General features: G+C 39.1%; 1 protein-coding gene across 2 annotated transcripts in view; it reads right to left on the bottom strand.

Moving 5' to 3' along the window:
• The window catches only part of RUG3 (Regulator of chromosome condensation (RCC1) family protein), a 239,951-nt gene that overhangs the window by 64,321 nt on the left and 158,279 nt on the right, over positions 1–17,351 (bottom strand). For both annotated transcript variants that reach the window (XM_089378940.1, XM_089378941.1), the window contains exons 4-5: positions 15,422–15,550; positions 14,929–15,084 (exon numbers count right to left, since the gene is read on the bottom strand). In XM_089378940.1, the coding sequence (XP_089235066.1) occupies positions 14,929–15,084; positions 15,422–15,550 (285 nt within the window). The remainder of the gene's footprint in view (positions 1–14,928; positions 15,085–15,421; positions 15,551–17,351) is intronic.

Below are 17,351 nucleotides of genomic sequence, written 5' to 3' on the forward strand. Positions count from 1 at the left end.
TTTTCAAAAATGAACCTTGCGGCTCAAAGTTAGCTTTAGCCGGAAACTAAATATTTTCCTCAATGTTTCTGATTTTCCGAGATCACACTAAGGCGCAGCGGAAAAGAGCATACGCATGAGAAAAATCCTTCCTTTCTGTTTCTAATTTTCCCAGATCGCACAGAGTCGCAGGGCAAAGAGCATACACAAAAATGAAAGGTATAGATCCGGTAATAAAAAAGCTAAATAAACCGAAACCGAAATAAACAGAGAGAAAATAACTGTAAACTGCAAATAAACATTGTATACCTCCAGATCTTAAAAATGACGCAGCTAGGGCTACCGGAAACCTTTTTGCGTGAAACGAAAGGGGTTCCTCACTGGAACAGATGCTCCCAACACAACAGAGCAGTCTTCTCGGCCCGCAAGCAGTCAGAAACAGTATATCTAGAAAACGGCAGTCGGATGCAGTTCTACCAGCTTCAGATTTGGATCACCAACGGACGCGGCCCTCAAATAGCTCTGATACCATGTAGGAATTTACAGGGTAAGTTCCTCAGACAAAACACCAAAGGACACCGCTCACAACCAGATTGCAGATCAATACACCAGTATTTTTGACATGGTTAAAACCCTCAAAGAGGGAAACAGTCCACGGCATGAGCCAACGCAGCCACTTCAGGCAATTTATTAATAAAAGAATGAAAATTTACATAAGCTTCTCCCATAGACGGATTACCCTACAAATGACCCTCCATGCGCTTTAAATAGAAATCATGGACCAATCGGGTGTCAAGCCACGGATCAAGTGTCGGTAATACCGAGGAGAGAATGAACCGTCGGATCACTACATATCATGACCGTCGGATTGTAAGTTACAAAACGTACAAGGTAAAGAAACACACTTTACCTAACTCTATACTAGACCAAGTTGTACTTAACTATTTCCTATGTGTCGGAATATCCTAACATTTTACCCTTTATTGATTTTTCGTTTATAACTGTTCGAGGCTCTACGGGATGAGAGCATGATGCATATGATATAACAATGAATGCCCCCTTAAGGTGGGGCAGCTCATCGTCCATCTAGGGGTTGGGGCGATCATGGGTTCCTTAATGATGAAAGGAGTAGATATGAGGGACCCTAGGAACCAGGGTGATGGCCATAATGCAAGGGGTAGAGCTCATGTTGACTATTGACCACATGCTAAATTTGTATGTCCCAACCATCTTTTGCATTTTATGGTACATTTCTTGTTAAGAATGGTCAAATTATGTTTTTTCTTTTGTTTTAGCTACATCAACCTCTAGGTCATTGTTCCAAGCCCGTCTCAAAGTGTGGGCAAGGGGAAGGGGAGGCTAGCTCCTTGTGGGCCCAATGGACAAATGTGGACCCAGATGGGAAATATGATGAATGGGGTTATAATGAGCAGAGAGGAGTGATGTATATAATGTCCAGAAGTAGGACCATGCAACCAAAATCAAGGTTTCTCGTGTAGTGCCACCCCTAAAGCTAGTAGCCAATAAAGAAGACACCATGGAACTAGGATACAAGGTTAACCATCAAATTGGACAGAGGAGACAAGAGTACAAACCAAGCCCACTCTTTCCACTGAATCCTCCACTAATCCATGCCCAAAAGTGTCCATGATAAGTAAACACAAATGCCCAACTCCACAATGAGAAACCATACCTTTGGGTACGAAAGGCCCACCTTCAAACATATGATCATGATAGATGGGCGAAGGAGCATATGACTGGCTCAGGGGGCGGAGATATTGGCACATCGAGCTATCTGGTGGCTGCAAGGGGCTGCTGGCTGTCGACTGAGGACCATCTAGGAGAAACTTTTTCTCCTATGGATACTACCCACAGGTGGTGGGTAACAGGTAACACAAATCACTAATTAACATGACCAATCATCAAACTCATTACCATTTCTACAAATGGCATCCTCAGCATGAGCTACAAGATCTGTTGAGAAATCTAGGGCATCAATAGTTAGGTGATTTCTCTACTTATGATAATTGCTTATGATAGACTTTTGCTTCTTGATAATGATCTTCTCTTTCTTGTAATTATTATTGCATTCTTTTCATCAAGACAATTACCATATCATGAACAAATAAAGAGACAAGAGACAGAATATAGGCTTGTCAGCCAGGGCCAAAACCTCTAACTCTTTGACAGGAAAACCCAAACAAAATTCTTCTTATAGATCTTCAATTGACGAACACCAAGACCATGACATAGACCCTTGACACTAGAGTCCTCCTAAGACCATGTCACTAGCCTCCTCTCCAACATTGCTCTTCCTCTTCCCCTTCTCGGCTTCCTTTAGAATCTCGGTCTCTTCTTGTAGGTCTGCAACCCTACCACAGAAACCCTCAATTTCTTTTGCTTCCTTGAATAGCCTTTTTAAGAGAGAGACTTATTACACTTCTACTCAGCTCCTTCTACCGAGGTCTTCTACCCAAACAAGATCACCTCAATGTAGTTGTAAACCTTCGACCTTCTCTTGATACCCTTTGAATCTGCTACCTTCACATGTCGGAGGATATTCTACTCCAAAATAATCCACAACGAACTTCGCTCTCCTTCTCTCTTGCTTCACTAAGATGGAGGTTCTTTCTAGTATGTTTTTTTGCACTTCTTTGTAGACTTTCTTAACCAAATTGCTTGCCTCCAAATGAGGCCAAGCACTATTATATATACTCGTTTTCCCATGTCCTTTAGGCCGACATGATCACCTGAGGAAGGTCGACATCATCTTCTGGAATAATCTCTTTCGTTGTAGGCAAACTTGAAGAGGGCTAGTGACCAGGTCTTGGAGGATGACTTTACATAGACAAGTGTGACTCTTTACAATGTGTAGCATGTCTTCATTTCATGACAATGACTCTTTAGACTTCTATGACTAGATGACAAAATTCATAAGGGCTCTCTATGGGAGCTTATACTAAAATAAAATCTCTTGCTCATGAAACCCATGATGCAAGCATTACAATAATTTTATTTTTCTTCTTTACATCTCTTACATAAAAATCACAATTACATGTCATTATGAAGACCGAACCTAGTTACACTTTTTCAATGCCCCCTCTTAACTAGGGAGGTATTCATAATGGTACTTGGTCATTCTCAATCTGAAGAATTTTTCATAAGAAGAATCAGATTAGTAACCCATTTGTATAGCATCATATCAACCAACTTTGTTATATAGCAAGGCCTTGACTAATAGCTCTATTTCTCCACAACATCTGAGCTCAATGCTGCCGAGACCAATGATTTATAGACACCCTCATCATTGTCTCTCTTAGAACATACCCCACTCGGGTTCTCAGGGTGTGTTTCATGAGGACTATTCTTATCTTTGTTGATAAATCTAGGGCATTAGCATGATTTCTCTTTGATGAGTGCCTGCTTGTGAATGTTTTTTCTTCTTCAGATTAGAATGTTCTTCTTGTTAGATTATTAGTGTTCTTCTTCATCAAATAGTAACCAATGCATGAACATAAATAGACAAGAGATACAAAATGTAGGCTATGAGTCGGGGCCAAAACCTCTCACTCTTTGAGAGGAAGTCCCGCACAAATTCTTCTTATAGAGATTCCAACTGACGAATACCAAGACCAAGACCCTTGACCTATTAGCCACTTCCAAGACCAAGACACTAGCTCTCTGACTGCCTTCTCCTTCCTCCTTTTGGTTCCTCTTACGCATTGAGATCATCTCCTTTCTGAGCATAATGTGATAACAACGAACTTAGACATACTTGAGATGGTACTGAACCATATCACTGTATTGTCACCAAACCGTCCTTACTACAGTAGCACCAAAACAATGTAATACTTCACTTAATAGCAACTCCTTCATATCATTGGACTGTGGCTTCTATATATCATCTAGTTGTGGTATAGATACCCTCATCCAAATTATATCTTTCTTTTGTAGCATTGAGACCTTTACCAAGAGATCCAAACTTCTCACTGTAACTGTCTATTTGAAATCACAAAGAGACATCTCTGAACTTCTTCACTGTGGAGATCCGAACTATATATTGTGACTAGCCCAAAACAAACCTTCGTTGTCCCTTACTTACTCTTCTGCTTTTATCCGAACTGTTCTTCTTTTCGTTGCCCAAATTTCAAAGCTTTTCTCACTGTCTAATGCGAAGAACCTTTGCATATATTTCTAGTGGTTGTCCCCTATAAATAAGCCAACATGTATTTATGAATAGGTGTGTCTCCATAGCTTGAAGTCGACATGAGGAACAGAGCTAGTGCTTGTTATTGGAGGGTTCTTTAGACTTATATATATTTGACACATGCCCAAGAAGGGCTTCTCCATACATGACATTGACTCTTTGACTCAAATGATACATCGTAAGGCTCTCAATGGGAGCCATCTAGATAAAATCTCTTGCTCATGAAACCCATGAAGCAAGGCATTACAAAAATAATCTTATTCTCTTCTTTTCATCATTTACAAAGATCATAATTACATGTCATTATGAAGATCGAACCTACTTACACTTCACAACACTCCCTCCTAACTAGGGAGGTATTCATAATGGTACTTGATCATTCTTAATCTGAAGAATTTCTCATAAGAAGAATCGAATTGGTAACCCATCTATCTAACATCATATCAACCACCATTGTCACATAGCAAGGCCTTGACTAACAGCTCTATCCACATGATCAGAGCACAATGCTGGCAAGACAAATGATTTTTAAACACCATAATCATTGTCTCTCAAGGTACATACTCCACTCAGGTGTTCACAGAGTATGACCTGCTTTGGAGTCTGGACTATTCTTGCCTTGGATAGCCAGTCCTCAAAGAATATTGTTCCACGACTACTCTTATCTTGGATGCCCTATCTCATCCTTAAAGAGTATCGGATGCTAGATGATTACCCAATCCTCCATTTTGTCTTCCCAGGTGAAGACCAAAATGATGTGTCTATCTCTTCCTCTCAATTAGGGAGGACATATCAATTCCAATAATGGAATGTACTCATTCCTACAGAAGGAATGTACCTAAGCTCCCTCTTGGCTTAGGAATTTCCAAGTTTCTTCCAAGTAAGAAACTTGCTTTTAGGCTCCCTCTTAATTAGGGACCTACAACAACTCCTCAACCAGCTGCTTGAAGAGCTCCTTCCTTCAATGTCATGAATTTCTTTGCTAAGGAGTTTTCACTTTTTGTGGCTTCTTCATAGGGCACAGACCATCCATCACTTTCATCCATGGGTCTGTCATATCATTATTCCTTTCATAAGAAAGTCATCTATTAGTCTTCAACTAGTCTTGCTTCATGTCATGTTGCCTTCTTCATGCCATATTTTCTGGAAGGATCTTACATCCTTCTATATGGTCCTCTTGGAAGTCATCCACAGTTCTTCCCTTTGGCGATCCTGCATAAACCCATCCAAATATTTGTTCAAAATAAGAAATGAACACTGAAATCAAACTTACCTTTGTGATGGTCTTTCATCATTACATCTTCCTGTAGGTATCAGCATCCTGCGTACATGTTGACACATTTCCCAAAGATATTCATTGTCAAGGGTCTTCATCTTTTTCAGACTTCCATCAATCTTCACATCTTTCTGGGAGATTTCTTAGTCAAATCTTCTTGGCCTTTCGGATGTTGATTTCCTTTACCATGGTTGCATATCTCACGATATCTTCCTTCCTTTCTTCACACATTTCATTCCCAGAAACTTCCATTTAGAGTTCCTCAATTGTAGTCAACCACCTCATACTTCATATGAGGACATATTATGTTGATTTCATCTAGTGTGACCCATGCCTTCTGACAACCTTTCATAGGAAGAGATTCCTTTCCTTTGATCATGCTTCTCAAGATCGAGCAGTGATCCATGTTACCTGCAACCATACAACATGACTTTATAATATTGAATACAAGCATACATACCTCATTTACCTTTAGGTCATCTAGGCTTCTTTTAGCAGCTTCCTTGATTGAAAAGAGTTTCAACCCCTTGATCTACTTCATCTCTTATGTCATCATACCATCATCCTATGAATTCCACAAGTTGGAGTTCCTGATGAAATACTTGCTTCCACTCTAGATTGGTGAACCTTCCGATGAAGATTCCATCAATGAGTCTTGAGGATCTTGCATATCCTTATCAAGCAGATGTTACCTTTTGATGTATGATGAGCCTTGTCTTGGATGACTTCTTCCTTTCCTTTAGTTTCCAATGAGGTTCTCAAGAGATATATCCTTCATAGTTGACTATCAGACATCCTTCATGTTTCTTATGGTGATGTCATCAGCGCTTAGTTCTAATACTTTTCCTCTTTCTTGGACTTCCTTCTTTCATCTTTCTCCACTTCTTTGGTGAAATGGACTTCTTCTCTATCTTTCTTGTTATTTCCCTTCTTGCATTTAGGACAATATTTCCTGTAATACTCGTAGCATCGAATCTTAGCTATGTACTTCTTTCCTTTCCACAAAATGTCTGAATGTATTCATTTGATCCTTGAACACTTTTCCCTCAACCTGTCATCTCCTATCTTGCATTGAAACCACAAGTTGTTGAATGGGATATCTTTCTTATCCTCATAGACATGTGTTACCTTGTTCATCAGTTAGTGCATGAGGATTAACTCTCCTAGATCTTGCAATTGAGATCTTATGAAGATAACCCCTTATCCTTTGATATCTTCAATTTGTGTAGATCAAATCTAAGTGATGTGACCTTCTTTATCGCATCTTCAGATAATAGTTCTACCAGCTTATCATATTTATCTCTTTGATGCCTCCAATACTACTATATGAGGGGGCTTTTCATAAGAATCCCTTTCCATGTATTCAGAGGAGATCTTTTCATTGATATGTTCAATGACTTCACTTTCTTCGAGGACTATGTCTATCCTCCTTTAACATGCAAGGATTTTGATGACCCAACCAACGTATAGATCTCCTTGCAAAATGAACTCATTTTACCAAATTTGATTATAGAATGAAAGATACTTACTTGACAAGTGAAGATGAAATCTTCAACTTGATCACTTTGATGTTGATTGAAGAAGATGTATTAGTGCTCCTTTTGGATGATCTTCTTCCAAATGAAAAGCCCTTCTTCAATAAAGGAGATTGCTCCTTTTATGATGTCAACGCCTTTAGAACTAGCTTCCTTTGTTGATGGTGATTGATGAGGATGTTTTCATGCTCCCTTGAATGATCTTCTTCAAGGATAAGGAGGGGATCCTTGCTGCAATGATAGGGAGCTTTTGAAGATGATGATAATGTCTTCTCACCTTCAAGATACTTCGACTTCTTTGGTAGTGAATGAGTGCAGATCAAAAATGCTTCTAGGGTTTCAACTTTCTCCAAGATGATGTGATCTTCGTCTTTAAAGTACTTCGATCTACCTTGCTTTGTAAATAACTTTATGAGGGTCTTTGTGGTCTTTTGATGATGACTATAGGATCCAACACTTCTTCTAGCTGCTTTGATTTGTAGATCTCTTTGCCTTGAGTAGATATAAGGCTTTAGCCTTGATTGTTTCGATTGATGATCCCAAGACTTCTTCTAAAGTAGACCTTCTTCTTTGATCTAGAGTTTGATTCTTGAATGTAGATCTTTGAACTTTCGCTTTGATATCCTTTAACTTGCTTTGATGCCTTCCTTGAAACTCGATCCTTGAGTGTCTCTTTGATTAGATGCCCTTCCTTAACTGTCACCTTAGCTCTGAAACCATGTTGAGAAATCTAGGGCATTAGCATTAGGTGATTTCTCTTCAATTAGTGACTGCAAGTGAATGTTTTTTCTTCTTTCAATTAGAATCTTCTTCTTGTTAGATTATTAGCGTTCTTCTTCTTCAAACACTAACCAATGCATGAACATAAATAGACAAGAGACGCAAAATGTAGGCTATGAGCCAGGGCCAAACCTCTCACTCTTTGAGAGGAAAACGCGCACAAATTCTTCTTATAGAGATTCCAAGTGACGAATACCAAGACCAAGACCCTTGACCTATTAGCCACTTCCAAGACCAAGACACTAGCTCTCTGACTATCTTCTCCTTCCTCCTTTTGATTCCTCTTACGCATTGAAATCATCTCCTTTCTGAGCATAATGTGATAGCAAAGAATTGTAGACATACTTGAGATGGCACTGAACCATATCATTGTATTGCCACCAAAAAGTGTTTACTACAGCAGCACCAAAACACTGTAATACTTCACTTAATAGCAGCTCCTTCATATCACTGAACCGTGGCTTCTATATATCATCTAGTTGTGGTATAGATACCCTCATCCGAATTGTATCTTTCTATTGTAGCATTGAGACCTTTACCCAGAGATACGAACTTCTCACTGTAATTGTCTATCCGAAATCACAGAGAGACATATCCGAACTTCTTCATTGTGGAGATCTGAACTATACACTGTGACTAGCCCAAAAAAAACCCTCGTTGTGCCTTACTTACTCTTCTACGTTTAATCCGAATTGTTTTTCTCTCTATTGCCCGAATTTCAGAGCTTTTCTCATTGTCTAATGCGAAGAGCCTTTACATATATTTATAGTGGTTGCCCCCTATAAATAAGCCGACATGTATTTATGAATAGGTGTGTCTCCATAGCTTGAAGCCGACATGAGATCTTTACTTCAGCTTTAAGCTGACATGAGGAAGAGATCTAGTGCTTGTCGTTGGAGGGTCCTATAGACTTATATAAATTTGACACATGTCCAAGAAGGGCTTCTCCATACAGGACATTGACTCTCTGACTCTAATGATAAATCCTAAGGCTCTCAATGGGAGCCATCTAGATAAAAACTCTTGCTCATGGAACCCATGAAGCAAGGCATTACAAAAAGAATTTTATTCTCTTATTTTCATCATTTACAAAGATCATAATTACATTTCATTATGAAGACCGATCCTAGTTACAATTTACAATAATCTTGGACTCGCCAGTCCTCAAAGAATATCAGTCCTCCACGACTCCTCTTCTCTTGGACGCCCTATCTTATCCTCAAAGAGTATCGGATGCCAAATGATTACCCAATCCTCTATTTTGTCTTCCCAAGTGAAGACAAGAATAATGTGTCTATCTCTCTCTTTCAATTAGGGAGGACATAGCTATTCCAATAACGGAATGTACTCATTCCTACAGAAGGAATGTACCTAAGCTCCCTCTTGGCTTAGGAATTTCCATGTTTCTTCCAAGTAAGAAACTTGTTTCTAGGCTCCCTCTTAATTAGGGACCTACAACAGATTCTCAAGTGGAGATGATGGAACAACTAGCTGCTAGAAGAACTCCTTCCTTCGATGTCATGAATTTTCTTTGTCTCGAAGTCTTGATCTTTGGGGACTTCTTCATAGGGCACAGAACATCCATCACTTTCATCCATGAGTCAGTCATGTCATCATTCTCCTCATCAGAAAGTGATCTATCAGTATATATTTGGCCTTGCTTCAAGTTATGCTACCTTCATCATGCTTTCTTCTTCGGAAGGATCTTTCTACATTGGAAGACATCCACAGTTCTTCCCTTGAGTAGCCTTGCGTAATCCCATCCAGATACTAGTTCATAAATAAGAAATGAACACTTAAATCATAATTACCTTTGTGATGGTCTCATGACATCTTCCTATAGGCATCAGCATCAAGTGTACATGTTGACACATCTTCCTAAAGATATGTATTAACAAGAGTCTATCTTTTCCAAACTTCCATCAGAGTCTTCATATCTTTCTGGGAGATATCATAGTCAAATCTTCGTGGTATTTTCGGATGTTGACTAACTTTACCATTGTTGCTTATTCCACAATCTCTCCCTTTCTTTCTTCACATATTTCATTCCTAGGAAACTTCCAATTAGAGTTCCACAATTGTAGTCAGTTGCCTCATCTTCCATATGAGGACATATTATGTTGATATCATCTAGTGAATATGTGACCTGTGCATTCCTACATCTTGGAGGAGATTCTTTCTCTGATCATGCTTCTCAAGATAGAACATTGATCCATGTTCCCTACAACCATATGACTTTTATAATATCACCTGTGAGCATACATACCTCATCTTTCCTTTGGGTTATCCAAACTTCTTGCAACAGCTTCTTCTAAATGAAGGAGCTTCATTCCATTGACCTGCTTCCCTGTTATGTCATCATGTCATCACCCCATGAATTCCACAGGTTTGGAATTCTTGACGAAAACACGTGTCTCTCCTCATGATCGGTGAACCTTACAATGAAGATTCCATCAAAGAATCTGGAGGATCTAGCATATCCTATCTTGCAAATATTATCTTATTGATTAATGTATGATGAGCCTTGTCTAGATGACTTCTTCCTTTTCCATAAGTATCTTTCAATGAGGTTTTCAGGAGCTATACCCTAAATAGCTATAGATTTTGTCCCATACATCTTTCATGTTACCTATGTCATGAGCTCTTATATGTAATGCTTCTATCATGATGCCATGATGCATCCTATCTTATTTACAAAGCTTCATATCTATAATTTACACAACAAAAGAATATATTTTGGTGAAGGAGGTTATCTCAGTCATAATAGAGATCTCTCACTTCCTCCTTCTTAGGCTTATTTATTTCAGGTTCTTCCATTTCCTCAATAATATGAGCTTCTTCCTTGTTTCTTTTGTTATTGTCCCTTTTAAGTTTAGGACAGTCTCTTCTATTGTGCCCATATTCTTGACATCCATAGCACTGTACCTTAGCCAAGTTCTTCCTTTTCTTTTGAGGACCAAATTTTCCAAACTTTCCCTTTCCTTTTATCATAGCAGCATATACTTGATTATGCTCATTTGATCCCACATCAATGTTTGCCTTCAGTCTGGTTTCTTTGATCTTGCATAATGACCATAGATCTTGGAATGGGGTGGCTTCTTTCTTTCCATAAATGCTTGAAGTGAAGTTGCCCCATTCCTCCGGTAGTGCATTCAATACTACAATGGCCATTTCTTTGTCAGACATCATTTCACCCAGATCTTGAAGTTGATCTCTTATTTCTGAAATCCTCATAAAATATGAGCTTATTCGTTCTTCCCTTGAGATCTTCAATTTGTAGAGTTCTTGTCTTAGAGAGATAACTTCTCCTGTAGTACTTACGGAAAACAACTCTACCATTTGTCATATATTGCTTTTGAAGTGTCTAATTTTGATTCATATGGGATAAGAGAGTCTTTGATGGATTCTATGCGATTCCTATGAGCCTTCACTTCCCCTTTCATGTACTTAGCAAGTGCTTGAGTATCTTCTTTGGAAGGTTTGGTTATTGACCCCTTTATGTAATCCATGACTGCATTCTCAATGAGGTTTAGGTTTGTTCTTTTCTTCCATGCAAGGAAATTTGAAACCCCAACCAATTTGTTGCTCTCCTTGCAAAAAGACATTTTGATAGTTGTAGATGAAGTTATATACTTACTTGTGTAAATGTTGCTTCTTCCACTTTCTTCCTCCTTACTCTTGATGTTGATGTAAATAGTAGAAGATTATTCCTTGAAAGATTGATAAGAGAGAGCTTGTTTTACAAACCCCTTTTGAAGATGATGAATGAGTGATGATCTCGGAAATGCTTTTAGGGTTTTTGGTCTTTTTTTTTCTGCTTCCTCTTCGATGATGATTCCAAGACTCTTGTTGAGGTAGATTTTCTTCGATCTCTTGCTAGGTATTCTTTGACTTGCTTTGATCCCTTTCTTGAACCTTGATCCTTATGTGTCTTCTTGATTAGATGCCCCTCCTTGATTCTAGCACCTTAGCTCTGAAACCATGTTGAGAAATCTAGGGCATCAATAGTTAGGTGATTTCTCTACTTATGGTAATTGCTTGTGATATACTTTTGCTTCTTGATTATGATCTTCTCTTTCTTGTAATTATTATTATGTTCTTTTCATCAAGACAATTATCATATCATGAACAAATAGAGAGACAAGAGACACAGTATATAGGCTTGTCAGCCAGGGCCAAAACCTCTCACTCTTTGAGAGGAAAACCCAAACAAAATTCTTCTTATAGATCTTCAATTGACGAACACCAAGACCATGACATAGACCCTTGACACTAGAGTCCTCCCAAGACCAAGTCACTAGCCTCCTCTCCAACACTGCCCTTCCTCTTCCCCTTTTTGGCTTCCTTGAGAATCTCAGTGTCTTCATATAGGTCTGCAGTCCTACCATAGAAACCCTCGATTTCTTTCGCTTGCTTGAATAGCCTCTTTAAGAGAGAGACTTATTGCACTTCTACTCAGCTCCTTCTAGCGAGGTCTTCTACCCAAACAATATCACCTCAATGTAGCTGCAAACCTTCGACCTTCTCTTGATACCTTCAGGTCTGCAACCTTAACACGTGGGAGGATATACTACTCCAAAACAGTCCACAACAAACTTCACTCTCCTTCTCTCTTGCTTCGCTAAGATAGAGGTTCTTTCTAGTATGTTTCTCGCACTTCTTTGTAGACTTGCTTGATCGAATTGCTTGCCTCCAAATGAGGCCGAGCACTGCTATATATACTCGTTTGCCCATGTCCTTTAGGCCAACATGATCACCTGAGGAAGGCCGACATCATCTTTTGGAATAATCTCTTTCGTTGTAGGCCGACTTAAAGAGGGCTAGTGACAAGGTCTTGGAGGATGAATTTACATAGACAAGTGTGACTCTTTACAATGTGTAACATGTATTCATTTCATGACAATGACTCTTTAGACTTTTCTGACTAAATGAAAAAATTCCTAAGAGCTCTCAATGGGAGCTTATATTAAAATAAAAAAAATTTCTCATGAAACCCATGATGCAAGCATTACAATAATTTTATTTTTCTTCTTTACATCTCTTACATAAAAATCACAATTACATGTCATTATGAAGACCGAACCTAGTTACACTTTTTCAACAAGATCGTCCTCTGGGTTGGAGTCTACGAATTCCTTTGACTCCTCAAGGACAACCAAATGCTCACAAACACTCAATGAGAGAGGTTTCAAGCAAAATAGAGGTTTGGGGTGTTGAAGGAAATGTAACTAGGTTCGGTCTTCATAAATGTACTTTTGATATTTTCATTTATTCAAGAAAATAAATATTATTTTTTATAATATATGTCAATGAGTTTCTTGCTCATTGAAATAGGTCTAGCACAAGTTAAAGTGCTATAGGTAAATCAAAAGGTCAAGAGAACTATGGTAAAGACCTTAAGGGTATGTTACATTGTGTATAAGAGTCAAAGAAGTCACCTCCAAGCAAAGTCAAATCTCCTAGCAAAGGCACCATCAAAAGAAGCAATGGCACCATTAAAAGCACCCATCGCAGCAAAGGAAGTCCGGAAGCAGCTAGTCGGCCTAAAGGAGGGACAGTCCTCTATATATAGAGGCTGTCCACTCCTCCAAAGATAGTGAAATCGTCTCTGAAATCAGCGAGAAGGTGCAGTCAAATAAAAGGTGGAAAAGTCGAGTTTGAAGGAGCCTCTAGTGCAGTGAAGAAGGAGGAAATATAACCGAAGAATAAAGGACTGTTTTAGGATGAATTGCAGCCACACGTGCGACAAATAGAAGGGCTGACTGCGATCACTACAGCAGCAACATTAAAGTTGCTCATCTATCATCGTTTGGGCTACAAACTAACTAGGCCTCCTATACAAGTGAAGAAGGACCTCAAGCGAAGGAAAAAAGGAGCCATAGAACATCAAAAAGAACTCTCACACGTGCGAGAATTAGGGCTGCAGTGCTGTCACACTAAACCTACCATTATACATCAAGAAGGGACTCGGTTGCTCAATAAAAGGAAGGAATATTCTTAGTTAAAGGATATCACTAAAGATAAGTATCTCTTCTAGAAAGACTACTAATAGTGAAAGGAAGAACAAAGTGCCGAAAGGTGGACGAAGTGCCGGAGAACAAAGTGCCAGAAGGTGGTGGACAAAGTGCCGGGAAGACATAGTGCAAAAGAAAAGGAAGGACTTGACTTGTGCTTGGAGGACCTTCTAGTCAAGGATCTAGGGTTTGGCATTGATCAAGAAAGAAGCTTCAATAAGAGAAAACTTACCGAAGGGTTTTCCTCTCAAGAGAAGAGAGGTTTAGGCCCTAGCAGAGAGCCAACATCTTGTGTTCTTGTTCTTATGTTTTTGGTAGCAGTTTGATGAAGTACACACACATGCATTAATAAGAAGAAGAAGATTAAGTTAACAAGAAAAGGAAAGAGACTCCACAAATTGTTATCAAGTAGAAGAAGAATCACACTACACCTAATTGCCCTAGATTCTTCAACATGGGGAGGGGGGGGTGAGGGATATATATAGTTTGATTTAGGGTTTAGGGTGATAGGATTTATGGTTTAGGTATAATTTTTGAAAAAAATATTTTCTTAAAACCTGTGCTGTGGTGAGGAAGCTGACCAACTTGGCTGAGTTGGACCAGTTCATTAGCAACCCAAGCAGAGGATCAAGTTCACTCAGTTTATGGCCAATGTAGTTAATTGAACCAAGTCTGAGTCAAAGTTGACCAACACAGTTAACCAAGTCCAAGACAGAGTTGACCAAGTTTAGAAACGCTGACTTAAAGGACCAATCCTTTATTAGTTCTAGGGCTGATCACGACCTTAAGGCATTGACCTTTGAGGACCAACCTTTTGTTTGATAACAGTTGATCAAGACTTTATTTAGATGGAGACTGAAGATGAAAGTAGAATTTCAACTTTTTATGCATCCTGCCTGGAATGAACTCTTGTTAAATATAATTTCCCACATGAGAAGCACTAAAAATGACTTAGTTCTTAAATTGTCTGCTAAAGGTGGATAAAATATCTTTTTATGCTCATCAATACAGTTGAAAAAAAAAACCATATCATTTGTCAATGTATTCCAAAAACTAAGGAGGCCATTTTCAAGAATTTGGCACACTGACAAGTAAACTTCAACACTGTCAACAAAAGTAATTGCACTGTTTTCTCACCAGTAACAACAGCAGATGATAAACTTCCACAGGCTAGATAAACAATATGCTCATCTGCTAAAGCCTCAACAACTTGTGGAACCCGTCCATTTTGAACAGAACCATGATCCAGTTGCCCATGTCCACCATGTCCCCAGCTAAACACTTTTCCATCATCTGAATATCATAGTAAAACAGATTATTTATTTCAATTCAATATACCACCATAATGCCATTACAAGTGGACTTCTCACTTCCAACAGAAATTCAAAGTAAAGAGAGTAATACTTTAATCAATCACAAAAACAAATTCATGTTCTCATAGTCATTATTCTTTCATATTGTTACGCACTAGTAAAAGATTAACATTGATCTCAATCTAAACATGCTACAGATAACTGAAAGTAGTACTACACAGTACAAAGTTCATGAATTTACACAGCATTTTATATATTGTTAGACTTTATGCAATTTACTATTTGTGAGAAAGCATTCAACTAAAAGAGAAATTTACCAGTCAGAGCAAGGGAATGAAACCCCCCAGTTGCTATCTGAACAATGCGAACACCTTCAAGACCAGGTATAGGCCTTGGTCTCCAGTCACTGCCACTAGTGCCTCTCCCTAATTCGAAGTTTGAGTTCCCTGTATATCAGAGGAAAGAAGAGTCACAAGAGGAGAAACATCTAAACCAAATATATATTCTCCAGTCATTCAAGTTATGTGGGATGCATCATAATACTAAAATCATAATCTATGGATCTCCAAAAGTAGAGGCTCAATGGAAACCTTGCAATCTTGACACCCATGGAAAGATTGTGTGTGTCACGACCAAGAGGAGCATGTTTAGCACTGAAAATACACCATTGTCCTTTATTTTCTATGAATTCCTACGGAATTTCAACAGCTTGTACGTATAGCATTTCCCCATATATATGATGCTTATTTTTATCATTAAATCATTAAGGTGATCATTAGTTCAGCACTGCCTCTTTATAATTTTTGTTACACTGCAAAGAATTACATAAAATAATCAAATTTCATAACCAAAAGTGCCAATTGCCAACCCTTTAATTATTATTACGTACTTCACAAAAACCTACAAAGTAATGCTAGAACCAACCCTTTGGTCTTCCTGGTTGCTTCATGCACTAAGAACTGCAAGATGAAGAAGAAAGCGAGGCACAAGGAAGGATTTTAATAGAGAGGCTAAACATTCTGATTTCCTCAATGCCTACACTAGAAGACATGTTGCCTCAAAATCTAGCAAGTCTTGTGAGAGGACTCACAAGATGACCTAGACCAAGGGACAGCAATGAGGTGGAGGCCCACTGTCACCACAACTCACCACCTCCTGCTCTTTAGTGGACTTTCACCACAAGGGAGGCTTCCTAGTATTGGTCACCTATATTTTAAGTATATGGCTCATAGGTGACAAATGGATAGGCTCTATTACCCACCACCTGTGGGTAGTATGCATAGGAGAAATTTTTTCTCCTAGATGGTCCTCAGCCGGCAGCCAGCAGCCCCTTGTAGCCACTAGATAGCCCGATGTGCCATTGTCTCCACCACCTAAGTCAGCCATGTGGTCCCTCACCCATATGTTATGATCATATGTTTGAAGGTGGGCCTCTTGACCCTAAAGGTATGGCTTTTCATTGGTATAGTTGAGTAATTTTCCTTACTTATCATGGACACTTTTGGGCATGGATTTGTGGGGAGATTCACCTGAAAGAGTAGGCTAGGTTTGTACTCTTGTCTCCTATGCCTGATTTGGTGATTAGCCTTGTATCTTAGTCCCGTGGGATCTCCTTTGTTGGCCATTAGCTTTAGGGTTAGCACTACATGGGAAATCTCGATTTTAATTGCATGGTCCTGCTTCCCGACACCATATACATCACTCCCTTCCATTCATTTTAACCCTATTCATCATTTTTCCCATCCGGGTCCACATGTGTCCACTAGGTCCACATAGGGTTAGCCTCCCCTTCCCCTTGTCCACACCTTAGGTCGGGCCTAGAACAATGCCTCGAAGGTTGACGCAACTAAAAAGAAAACAAAAAGCATAATTTGGCCACTCTCAATAGGAAATGTACCACAAAATGCAAAAGATGCACAGGACATACAAATTTAGCACGTGGGCAAAAGCCAAACATAAGCTCTACCCCTTATCTATGTTCGTCACCTTGGTTCCTATGTGCCCTAGATGAGCCCCCTCCACATTAAGGAACCCATGATTGTCCCAACCCCTGGTGGGCAATGAAATGCCCCACCTTAAAAAGGGGTACCTACTGCTATATCCAGCGCATCATGCTCTCATACCTTGGAGCCCCAAGCAATTATAAAGAAAAAACAATCAAAGGAAAAAGGCATATGAAGAAAGGTGGAAAAACAAAGGCCTAGGTAACTCATGTACCAAAATTTGCTCCATCCTACACTCATATAC

This window comes from Pinus tabuliformis, chromosome J, assembly GCF_031772625.1.
Source record: "Pinus tabuliformis cultivar Carrire ecotype Pingquan chromosome J, CPIR1, whole genome shotgun sequence".
Classification (NCBI taxonomy): domain Eukaryota; kingdom Viridiplantae; phylum Streptophyta; class Pinopsida; order Pinales; family Pinaceae; genus Pinus; species Pinus tabuliformis.